The sequence below is a fragment of the Neltuma alba genome, unplaced genomic scaffold (genome assembly GCF_004799145.2).
Source record: "Neltuma alba isolate B1F8T4 unplaced genomic scaffold, ASM479914v2 tig00005396_pilon, whole genome shotgun sequence".
NCBI lineage: Eukaryota > Viridiplantae > Streptophyta > Magnoliopsida > Fabales > Fabaceae > Neltuma > Neltuma alba.
This window is the reverse complement of record NW_021634093.1, coordinates 67,686-81,099: the sequence shown is the minus strand read 5'-3', so window position 1 is coordinate 81,099 and position 13,414 is coordinate 67,686. Positions and strand designations below refer to the sequence as shown.

General features: G+C 34.8%; 1 protein-coding gene across 1 annotated transcript; it reads left to right on the top strand.

The window, feature by feature from the left end:
• The first annotated feature begins 1,871 nt into the window (after positions 1–1,871).
• On the top strand, positions 1,872–13,140 carry LOC114747632 (uncharacterized). Its single transcript, XM_028935981.1, has 2 exons — positions 1,872–2,449; positions 12,843–13,140. The coding sequence occupies exons 1-2, from the start codon at positions 1,872–1,874 to the stop codon at positions 13,138–13,140; spliced, it is 876 nt and encodes a 291-aa protein (XP_028791814.1).
• Positions 13,141–13,414: the final 274 nt, after the last annotated feature.

Below are 13,414 nucleotides of genomic sequence, written 5' to 3'. Positions count from 1 at the left end.
TTCATTAATGAAACTAATCATGTACATATACAATTGGTTCGCATATATAACAAACTTTACTCTGTAAAACTTAACTTTACACGGTACAAACTTAACAAAATGTTAACTCTTATCACTTTTCATACTGATAATTGTATAGACACCCTTTTTTAAAATACAATATCTGATATCCCGCACTATTTGGATTAAATTCAAACATTGTCAGAGTCTAATTCGAGATAAGTCTCTCAAAAATATTTCTGCATCAGACAAATGCAACATCAAGATTTTATGTTTAAATTGTTATAACCCTCATAGAGCATGTTTCATTTAAACCAAATATGCTTTTTCATCATCGCCCTCTCTTTCGCTAATAAGTCTTCTATCATTATGCATGTTTTCCTTCATTTAGAAGTTGTCACAAACTTGAGGGACCAGATCGATAATTAAGACAAATTTGAGCGAGTTGATTGATAAATAGTAGATTTTAACGACGAGGTCGATAATTGTGCAACTTTGAATATTTTCTTTACATATACATATATATATATATATATATATATGGGAACTGATGGGAAATTATTTTTCTTCGTGGTTGATGTATATATCATTCAGACGGCAGGTATTATTTTCTCATAATTAAATTATAATTGACTGACTTCTAGACCTTAAAAAGAATTATACTCTAATTGACTAACTTGTTTCTTTTAATGCTGGCTTTTTGTACTAAACTATTCAAACTTGGGCGGCTTTATAATCTAAAGTCACTTTCTCGTATTATAATAATGTTTGTGTATTATTTATTTATTTTGCTAAACACTTGCATCTTGTTACTAATGACAATACTGTTCAAGATACCATACTAAATGTGAACACCTCTTAGTATGATTTAAAAATTAGTTTGCTATGTTCTGATAAACTGGTCCTTTTCATTAGATACTCAACCCTCGTTCACCGAATCTAACCATTATTGTTAATAGTTCAACCTACGTTGATTAAAAAATATGCGTCCAGTTATCAACATTCCGTGCTAAAGTCAGCGTAAAGAGCCTACACAACCATTGCTATATTGGCTTCTCCTTCCTAGCGAAAAGAACTCACACAGCCATCATACTTATGGGAAGTCGAATTTGTAACATCTTATTTAAACCAAGACTTAAGAAGGTGCTTGATGTCAGTTGAGTCACCCAGCTCCAAGAAATCTTAATTATTATACATTCTGAATCCATATATTGATATCGACATTTTATATTTAGATTATTTGACGGTGGAGAATATACTCTCCTATCCTGAATGCTGGAGTAAATGAACCTATATAAAAATATAGTGCTAAATTTTGTCCTTGATTTGCTTTTTGCATTGCCTTTGTCTCCAGCCAGGCACTGCGTGCCAGAAGAGCCACCACATGTTGCGCCCTCCCCCTAAAAGAGCCAAAGGTCGTCGTTGTTTTGTGAAGCCATAGTCCTAAATTTTGTCCTTGATTTGCTTTTTGCATTGCCTTTGTCTCCAGCCAGGCACTGTGTGCCAGAAGAGCCGCGACATGTTGCGCCCTCCCCCGAAAAGAGCCAAAGGTCGTCGTTGTTCTGTGAAGCCGCGAGACGGGAGCCTTGGCTCAAATCTCGAGATGGGAAAGCCAATTCACTGGATTACAAACTGGGGCAACTATAATATAATTAAAACACGTTAATATATCATTAAGAAAACAGCACTTTAAGGTAAATTGCGTACATCTTTTGGTTCAACTAATCCAATCATGCATGGTTGACTCGATACAACGAACAGTGTGAAAGGAGAGATAGACTAAAGAAGGTTGACTAGAAATAACACTATACTGGTATATATGATAAGCTCATCAAGAACCAAATGAAAATAAAGTGTCGAGAAAGAAGCTTATGGAGCAGAAAAGAGAGAAGGATTTTGGAGAGACAATGTATCACCCATTGCATCGCCACCCAGTGAGGCTGAAACGCCACGAAGGAAACACGTTTAAGTGCACTGGATGCAAAGAACTAGGGTTGGGCCCTAGGTACCATTGTGTCAAGAACTGTGATGACTTCGTCCTTCACGAAGCGTGTTTCAAGGCTCGCCCTAGAGACAGATCCAGAATCCACCCACTCATGGGTAACTGCAGATTCCAGTTCCTCTGGGAACCTCCCGGCGGACCGAACAGCCGGTTGTGCGATGCTTGTGGGAAGGACGTTCGAGGTTTCCTGTATCATGATAAATCCAAACACAAGCTTGACTTGCACCCTTGTTGCATGAACCTTAAGAGCACCATGTCTGATCCCTATGGTAGGATGACACTGATTCTTAAGGACAAAATGCCCTCCAAGTGTGTGAAATGCGAGAGGAAGGATCTAAAAGTACAGAGCAAGGAGCCGTTCGGAGGGTGGTCCTACGTGTCCTCTTGTGGAAAATGTTGCTACCATGTGTATTGCGTGAAGAAATTGATTCTGGATAACTGGAAAAGGGGCTATTTCAATGCAGGTTCGTCTTCTTCGTCTTCGTCTTCCAGAGGAAGAAGCTTGGTCAGATGTGAGACTGCAAGCTCATCAAGAAGTATGAGCTTGGAAGGTCATAGAAGCTTGATCACATCAGCCACAAGCTCTTCGGCCTTGGCAAGAAGAGGCTCCTCGCGGCCACCGATGTCATCGTTCACTCGTGGGTTGATCAAAATGGCGAGAATTGGTTTCAATGTTATAATATCAGTTCTCTTCGGAAATCCAACCCCACTCTTTACTTCTCTGGCCGAAAACTTGCTGAATTAAAAGGTTAGATCCTTTTTCGGCGTGGGCCCCGTATTATTCATAAGAAAAAGGTTGGATCCTTTTATATTATGATATATATATATATATATTTACGTAATTCTTCGTATTTTGATATTGCTATAATCCTTGAGTTGTGTTTGTATTACACTTTTATGTTTGACGAACTTGTGATAGCCAGTAATTGATCCAAGTCTCTGCCAATTGGCTTCTTGTTCTCTTGGTTACTTGGTTCTACTTTTGTACTGTTTATGCTAATAAAATTTTCTTTCTTCTTTCGCTGAATCCTCCATCTTTAAATCCTACGTTTAGGTCCAGGTTGGTTCCTTTTTGAGTTTTTACTTTGCGCGCGCGCACACGCAAAATTCTAAGGTTTAAATGCGAGGCTTTCAGAAGAAATATCAATCCATACATAAATCGAGCTCTGAATGTCTAAAACGGCTTGATATGAGGTTATACAAGTTATAACTCATAAAATGGCAAAAATAATATCATTAAAAAGATAAAGTGACTTCATATATAAATTTCAAATGAATTATTATCATGAATTTTAATAAAAGAAACTTGTATACCTAATCAATGCTATATATTGTGTCCATAGTAAAATCTTGGCATGTAAATATTTATTCTATAAAAAATCTTTAATATTACTAATATTATTAGCACTTTAAAATCTACTTAATATAATTTAAAATATTAAGTGTATAAAGTTAACTTGTTCTCCATTTTTGAAAAGGATAACTATGAAAGGCCTTGCCAAAAATAAATAACTAGGAAAGGAATGAAGTTGAGGTTATTTTCCTTCAACTAAAAGCAAGCAAAAGTCTAGGTGGTCCTGCTCACAGGCAAGTCGTCTGTCTAAGTGTGGAAATTTTGGCCTCTACCGTATTTGACCCATTCAATAGCTCTTCTTTCCTCTTTCTTCATAATTTACACAATTTCTCTCGAGAGCTAAATAATTAGTAATCTTATATTTTTTTTGCCAGAATTATTAATCTTATATATTGATATATTGCTATCATTTCTCTTTTAATTAATCTGACCGTTCTTATGGGCAAATGCATGCCGGCATTTGTAGTTAAGTGACAAGCATACTGATAATTGTATAGACACCCTTTTTAAATAAAAATACAATATCTGATATCCCACATGTCACACCTCTTTTTATAACCTATTACATGTCAATTGGAACTAATATAAGTCGTTTCGTAATACATCCGGTCGAAAAATTTAAAATTCAGGATTTTACTGTTCATCATGTCCATCCACTGTTTATCTGAAAATGGATCAACTTTGAAAATTCATAACTAATTCTAGAAAAATCAAAATGATGTGATTCTAATTTTCACACAAAGCTTGCTAAGATTTGTATGGGGAAAAAATACTCATTAGGTCTAGTTCCACCCAGAATAATTCCAGGAAATTCGTCAAAATGCACTGTTTATTTGGTAAATTTTTGAATTTTCAGTATTTTTGCCCAACTTTGGAAGGGTATAACTCTTAGCACAAAACTCTAATGTTAGTGGTTTACTACTTGTTTTAAAACTAAAAATGAGATCTATAAGTGTATGAGATTTCGTGTCCAAATTCTAACAATTACTCATTCTTTGATGTCACAAGTTTGGCCTGTTTTAGGGAGATTCTATCCCCTAATCCTACTTTCTTTAATTTATCTCCCATTTTCCTTTTTCCTACACTCTTTTGACATTATACCATTCAATATTCCAACATTTAGGCGTCTCATACAAACATAATTTACATCACATATCATTCATAATCCATTACATTCTTAACATAAAGTTCATTAATACATTACATGCAACATAACATAATAGCATCAAATTCTATAATTGCTTCTCTATCCCAAAATCACTTCCTTGCCCTTGCCATCTGATGAATCATTTCCTATTTGAGACATAATTTAACATAGGAGGAATGAGATTTTCATGAAATCTGAGTAGCATTTGAATTACAATTATCATGCGACATGTTATCATACATTAAGGCATAATCAACCACATAAAATCATGCTTAATGCCATGCTAAAAGAGGAACATCAACACTTTCACAATGACATAATCCAATGCATTTGGCCAAAGCATAAACCAATGTTATTCAACCAATCCATGCCACAACACAAGTTTCTCTATCCAAGCAAATAACAAATCACATTAAACAAGTAAGATTAACAATCAAATTATAATTCAACGCTACCTTTTTAACACTTGTCGACTAGGTTACTTCAAGGGACAAAGCTTCTCCTTGGTTCCTCCTCACAATGCCTATCAAACCAAGTATAAACATAGGCTACATTAATCACTAAACAACTTGATTCCAACACCTTAACATTACCTTAACAATTCCCCCCCTTTTTATTTTTAACAAAATGATTCCTTCTTTAGAATCAATCATCTCATGGCTCATCCCTACACAATTTTTCATGAGGAATCCAATGGTGCAATCAGATTTTTAAAATTCATACTCCTTCCCCATGGAGTTCACTTGGCCGAATAGGGGGTTCTTAACTTCTGAAAATTCCATTTTTGATTCCAATGATTTTAAACACTTTCCAGCAACATATCCCTACACAAAAACATGTTTTAAAGCCATTGGAATTATCAAATCAAGCAAAATCAAATTGCTTCCCCTTAAACCCTAACTTTGATTTCATCCAAAAATCAATCCATACACCACTTAATCTTCCTTATTCCACTTGATTATTAAGGTTTCTATCCTTCTCTAAACATCACAAGGTCCAGCAAAATTTTGATAGAATTTTTCCTAATTTTCCAAGCTAAAAACTTCAACTAACCAAGCTTGAAATGGAATAGGAAGGCATAAGCTTACCTTAATGTTTTCTTGGTGTATGTTGAATGATTCCTTGTCCAAAATACTTAGAGTTTTCGGTTGAAGGGTGCTGGAAGCAAAATGGCAGAACCTCCTTGTTTTTCTATTTTTCCAACATTTTTTTGTATTTTCTAAGGGGGTATTTATAGAAAAATTCCATCTGCCCTCACCCCTCTTCAATTGGATGAAATTGGACACCTAATAAGGTGTATGTGGCAGCCATCAAGTGTTCAAAATATTCAGATCACTCCATGTGGCTTTTCTCTAGATTTTTCCACAAAAATATCTCTTAATTTCATATTTTATTTAATAAAAATGAACGGACCTAGAAGGTGTACGAAATTGGGTCCTTATTAGGCTCAATGTGGGCCCCACAAAAGGTTTGGGCTGGTCCAAAAAGATAGCCCACAAACCCAATCACTATCTCAAACCAATTAGAAACTTTATCGGTTACTATTCACTAGTAACATTTCATAATTTTTTCAGACCTCTAAAAATTTATTTCTCTCCATGATAATTCACCATTTAACATCGGAATATGATCTGAAAATTTTCAGAATTTTTTGTTACCTCTAGGTATTTATTTTGAATTTTCTCTGATTAGGCCTTTATCAGTGTCATTGCAGGAAAATAAATTCCCCAAAATTAATTCCTAAGCTTCCAAGGCCTAAAACCAATTTTATAAATTCAAATAAATATTTAAATAAATTTTTCATCAATCTTCCAAAGATATTGAGGCCTCTAACTAATTAAAAGAATTATTTTTCTCTGATTTTCTAATATTTTCCCGAAAAACCTTTGTTTACGGGAAATTCAGTAATAAATCATTTTCATGGAAATTCCATTTTTGGGTCTCAACTGAGTTTCTAAAATCTCTACTCTACACTTTTCCCATTTTTCAGGGATTTTCTGAATTTTTTTCCAAATTTTCCCATTTTGCCCTTCCTAGACCGATAGTTATGAAAATGCCAGTGTGGACCTTATCGGGGTTTCACATCAAAAGTTGGTTCATCTCCCCGTCTAGTTTTTATATTGACTCTCATCCCAATTTTTGATTCCCTACAACCAAGTAAAAATGTTTGGGATGCGACACCGCACTATTTGAATTAAATGCAAACATTGTCAGAGTCTAATTCGAGATAAGTCTCTCAAAAATATTTGTATATTCGGACAAATTCAAAGTTGAAATTTTATGTTTAAATTGTTATAACCTTCTTAGAGCGTGTTTCATTTAAACCAAATATGCTTTTTCATCATCGCGCTCTCTCTCTCTCTAACAAGTCTTCTATCGTTATGTATGTTTTCCTTCATTTTAGAAGTTGCGACAAACTTGAGGGACTAGATCGATCATTAAGACAAATTTGGGGGAGTTGATTGATAAACATTAGATTTTAAGGACGAGGTCGATAATTGTGCAACTTTGAATATTTTCTTTATATATATATATATATATATATATATGGGGGAACAGATGGGAAATTATTTTTCTTCGTGGTTGATATACATATCATTCAGACGGCAGGTATTATTTTATCATAATTAAATTATAACTGACTGACTTCTGGACCTTAAAAAGAATTATACCCTAATTGACTAGCTTGTTTCCCTTAATGCTGGCTTTTTGCACTAAACTATTCAAACTCGGGCGGCTTAATAATCTGAAGTCACTTTCTCATATTATAATAATGTTTGTGTATTATTTATTTATTTATTTATTTTGCTAAACACGTGTATCTTGTTACCAATGACAATACTGTTCAAGATACTCACTATAAAAAAAAACAGTTAATTACCGACAGAATTAGTGACGAAATAATTTTCGTTGCTATTTTCTGACGGATTACCCACGAAAGTTGTAATATCCCAAATTTTATGGATTTGACTAAAGCATGATAAAGGAGAAATTTCTAGAGAAATTATTGAGATTAAAACCTTTCAAATATGGTCTAAATAATTATAAAGTTAATTTCAGGAATTTAAGACCTATTTTCCTGGAATATTCAAGTTAGGATAATTATTTTATATACTAAAGAAGCTAATAGAAGAAGAAAATTCATATAAAATATCCAGGTTTGATTTATGGAATTATCTGATTATCCTGGAAAAAGAGAGAAGGATCAAATTGAAGGGAAAATGAAGACCCAAGGGTATAATGGTCATTCCACAGCCCTCACCGACTTCTCCCTTCTTATTCTCCCTTGCTGCACGACTGAAACAGAGAAAGAGAGAGACGGTGGACTAGGGGAAGAACAAGGAAGAAGAGGAGGTGATTGAAGGAGACGATCGGTTCATTCAAAGGAGGAAATCAAGCAAGGTAAGCCTTTCGAACATTCTCCTACTCTTCTTTCTCTCATCCGTTGCAACTTTAGAAGAGGAAATGGCAGTTTAAAATTCTGGGTTATGGAGGAAAAATCAGTATCTAAATGTAACAAAAGTAGCAAAGTGTAGATAGAGGCTTGATCAAGTAAGTTATAGGGTTGTATATGTTGTTGACTTGCTTTTGGAATGTTTGAACAAAGCCCCTGTTCTGCTTTTCTGTTGTGAGCGTTAGGTTTCTGAAACAGGGGTTTGAGGATTTAAGGAAATGGCTTCTGGTTTGGGTAATAGATGATTAACGAGTCTAAATATAATTAATTATTTTCTGGTTGTATGATTATAATATGTTGATTTTATATGCTCTGTGTGGTTATTGAGGGATCGAAGAGTGTGTGCTTTGAATAAGGAAAATTCCAGACTTAATGATGGAAGGACGCTGTTCGATTTTGCTGGTCAAGAAGCATTTGAATGCTAAACGCATGAGCTATAAATATATATATATATATATAGATATATAGAACAAAGCCTTTTGAGGCCGGAGCATTGGGAGAAAGAATTGGGCTCTTTATATATATTCTTTTGGTTTTGGCTGCACGTACTGAATTATAGTGAACAGATTTTCTTGGAGTTAAAATGGAAAAGTAATGCCAAAATCTAGAATTTTCATAAGCGAAGGAAATTGTTGAGATTGGGAACTAATTAAAGCATGATATGTGTGTATATGATTGGTGTTTATCTCAGCAACGTTAATGTTATGATTTGAGGGATGAAACTAAACCTCATGGTATTAATTACGTATACCTGATTGATAGGGCAATCTGGAATTTTTGAAGGAATGGTGTAGAGGGTGAATATATATATATATATATATATATATATATATATAATGAGGAATAAAAAATAATGTTTTAGTTGAAGCTTGATGCTGGAAAAATTTAGAAACAGTGGCAGAATGGTGCTGTTAGAATTATAGACGGTGTTTGGGGGTCCAAATGCAAAATGTTTAAATAGGAAGTCTATAGGCTTATGTAAGTGTTATATTATAGATATGTATGTCAAATAGGAGTCTTAAGAGGATAGAAGTTAAACGTGATGCCCCGTTAAAATGATCATAAAGGATTTAAATTATAAGGAATGTGTTAATGTGTTAATGTAACGCTCTAGATGAATATCTAGATATATATATATATATATATTAATCTGCCCTTGCTCAAATAATTTATAGGATTTGATATTTGTTCGAATCCATTAAGAAAGGAGCCAAGAAGGAGATAAGGGGAAGGGAATACAGAAGAAAAAACAAAAGGTAGTAACTCTTTTCTTTTAATGTGATTGTGCATTAATTGCCACATGCTTGAATGTGCTTTTATGCTGATTGTGTATGAGAACATGTGAGTTGCCTTTGCATGATAATAATTGTCATGACAATATACGCTGGTTTCCATTTATTTTGGAATGTGGGCGCAATAGATAGCGATTGGCTGTATGGGTGTATGGTGTATGTGCATCATTGATTATATTTGGATGCAAGGTGTTGTTCTCTTTGGCCTGTGTAGCATGTTGTTTGTGATCTTATATGATTACGTGAAGGAAATTTGTTACTACTAAGATTCTTTAGAATCTCACCCCTTCTTCCATGTAATACAGCAAGAGCAAGTACTCCTAAGGGCAAGGGAGTAGTGATCGGTGGAGTTTGAAGGTGCAGGAAGTTGGCGATCTTTTGTGTATATACATATTGCTTAAAATGCATCTTATTTTGAGGTGAAGATATATTGTATATCTAATTTGGTATGTAAATATTCCTCTATAAGGAGGTGATAAATGGCAGATAAACCATGGTAACTGCTATTGAAGGAAATGATCAATATTTTGATATAGTTATTATTTTGTCTAAAATTATGTGTATCTGTATATGTAACTCGTTGTATGAGCTTATGACCAGAATGTTGAATGTTAGATCCTACTGGCTATAATTGATTAGATATGGGATCTAAAAGGTTGGATAGAAAAAGAATGGGTTCGATGATTGAATACGAACCATGGGCCTTAAACGGTTTTTACCGTTTTTGTAAAAAGGTTAAAGTGGGTACTCGAATCACTAGGTAGGTTACTTGAAAGTGAATTTTAAAAGGTTTAAAACCTTTCAGAAAATCTCATTCCTTGAATAGGATCAGACTTTGTATTTGGAAACTAAAAAAAAAAAAAAGGTCTTCCCAAGGATTGGAACCTGGCTTTTAATGATTCGAGATTAAACAGAACAACTATATTGGTGTATAAAGGATAGTCGTGACAAAAGTCCGTGGCTAAACTTAGCCATGGAATTAGAGACGGAATTTAATCCGTCGCTAATTGGCCACAGAATTTTTTCCGTCGGAAAATTCTGTGGCTAATTTTGTGGCTAAAATTTTATAATTACGATTTTGCGACGGAATACTTTTTCATGGCTAATTTAGCCATGGAATTACGAATTAAAAATTATTCTGTCGCTCATTTTCCGTGGCTAATTCCGTGACTAAAATATAATATTTAATATAATATAATATAATAATATAATAAATATATAATTAAATTATATATCTTATGAATATTAAATAAAAGAATTAAATTTTAAAAAATATATTTATGAAAAAATTATTTACCATTTAAATTCAAAATTAGTGTCATTGGAAATTAATATTATATTTAAAATAATTTTTTAAAAAATAAAGCACTATAAAATAAATAGTAAAACAAATATCTAAAAATTATTTTGTTACAAAAGTAGTTATGATTAAAATTATCATATAATTTATTTTTAGTTTCTAATAATATATATGTGTATGTATAATTATTTGTGTAAGAGAATATTATATATATATATATATAATTTTGCATAATAAGTTAGTAAGTTCATTGCAGCTTAACTGGTGAAGTCACGTGCGTGCACAAACGAAGTCTTTAATTGGTTCGAGTCATGGAGAAGTCACTTTGAGGAGGAATTATATGGTGACGACATGTGGCGATATAAGGTGGCATGTGAGATAGTGACATGTGGTGGCAGAGGTGAGGTAGCAGGCACACGTGGAGATGAGGTCGTGACACGTGGTAGCGACACGTGGAGATGAGGTGGTGACATGTGGCGGCCAAGGTGAGGTGGCATTTTAATTTTTTTTAACAAATCTATTAGTGACGGAATAGGAATTCCGTCGATAATTAGAGACAAAAAAATTCCATCAGTAATTAGTGATGGAATTTTAATTCCGTCAGTAATTCCGTCGGTAATTACCGACAAAATTTTGATTCCGTCGCTAATTCCGTGGGTAATCCAATTAGTGATGAAAAAATTAGCGACAGAACCAATTCTGTCACTAATTCCGTCAGTCATATGATTTCGTTGTTAATCCGTCACTAATCCATCGCTAAATAAAAATTTCGTCACTAATAAGATGTTTTTTACTAGTGACTATTAGTACTAAATATGAGTACCTCTTCTAGTATGATTCAAAAATTAGTTTGTTATATTCTGAGAAACTAGTCCCTTTTCATTAGATACTCAACCCTCGTTCACCGAATCTAACCAATATTGTTAATAGTTTAACCTACGTTGATTAAAAAACATGCGCCCAGTTATCAACCTTCCTTGTTAAAGTCAGCGTAAAGAGTCTCCACAACCACTGCTATATTGGCTTCCTTATCCTAGTGCAAAGAACTCACACACCCACCATATTCATAGAAAGTCGAATTTGTAACATCTTAACTTAAGTCAAGAACTAAGAAGGTGTTTGATGTCCGTTGAGCCAAACAGCTCCAAAAAACCTTAATTATCATATATTCTGAATCCATATATTGATATTGACGTTGTATATTTAGATTATTTGACGGTGGAGAATATGCACTCTCCTATCCTAAATGCTGGAGTACATATATATATATATATATATGTATATATAGTCCTAATTTTTGTCTTTGATTTGTTTTTGGTATTGCTTTTGTCTCCAACCAGGCATCGCGCGCCAGAAAAGCCGCGACATGTTGCGCCCTCCCCCTGAAAAGAGCCAAAGGTCGTCGTTGTTCTGTGAAGCCGCGAGACGGGAACCTTGGCTCAAATCTCGAGATGGGAAAGCCAACTCAGAGTTAAAGCCCCCGCATGGATTACAAACTGGGGCAACTATAATATAATTAAAACACGTTAATATATCATTAAGAAAACAACACTTGACGTATTTTATTACTTAAGGTAAATTGTGTATCATCTTTTGGTTCAACTAATCCAATCAGGCATGTTTGAATCGATACAACGAACAGTGTGAAAGGAGAGATAGGCTAAAGAAGGTTGACCAGAAATAATACTATTCACTATATATATGATAAGCTCATCAAGAACCAAATGAAAATAAAGTGTCGAGAAACAAGCTTATGGGGCGGAAAAGAGGGAGTGATTTTGGAGAGACAATGTATCACCCATTGCATCGCCACCCAATGAGGCTGAAACGTCACGAAGCAAACCCGTTTAAGTGCATTGGATGCAAAGAACTAGGATTTGGCCCAAGGTACCAATGTGTCAAGAACTGTGATGACGTCGTCCTTCACGAGGTGTGTTTCAAGGCTCATCCTCAAGACCGATCCAGAACCCATCCATATACCGGTCACTGCAGATTTCAATTCCTCTGGAAACCTCCCGGTGGCCCGAACCGCCGGCTGTGCGATGCTTGCTGCAGGGACGTTCGAGGGTTCGTGTATCATGATAAATATAAACACGAGCTATACTTGCACCCTTGTTGCATGAACCTTAAGATCTCCATGTCTGATCCCTATCATAGGATGAAGCTGATTCTAAAGGACAAAGTGCTCTCCAAGTGTGTGAAATGCGAGAGGGTGGTCTTACGTGTCCTCTTGTGGAAACTACTGCTACCCTGTCTGTTGCGTGAAGAAATTGATTCTGAATAACTGGAAAAGGGGCTATTTCAATAATGTGGCTTCTTCTTCCTCTTCAAGAGGAAGAACCTTGTCCAGAGATGAGATTGCAAGACCAATAAGAAGATGTAGGAGTGTAAGGCAAAGTGATCGAAGCTCGATTCCATCTTTGGCCTTGGCAAGAAGGGCCTCGTCGAGGCCGCCAGCAGCACGGTTCAGTCATGGGTTGATCAAATTAGCGAAAATAGGTTTCAGCGTTATAACGTCTGTTGTGTTCGGAAATCCAGCTCCACTGTTGATCTCGTTCAGAACCTACTGGATTAAAAGGCTGGATCCGTAAGTTAAATATGATATATGTGTGTGTGTGTGTGTGTGTGTGTGTGTGTGTGTGTATTTGTAATGGTATTTTGATATGATATTGCTCTTCTATGCTTGACGAACTTGTGATATAGCCAATGATTGGTCCAAGTGTCTGTTAATATAATGGGCTTCGTGTTCTCTTGGCACTTGATTTCTACTTTTGCATTGTTTTTGCTGATAAAACTTGGGAAAAATTCGTTAAATCCCCACAACAGACCTCTAATATCCAACAGCTCCCATAAAATTTTAAAATT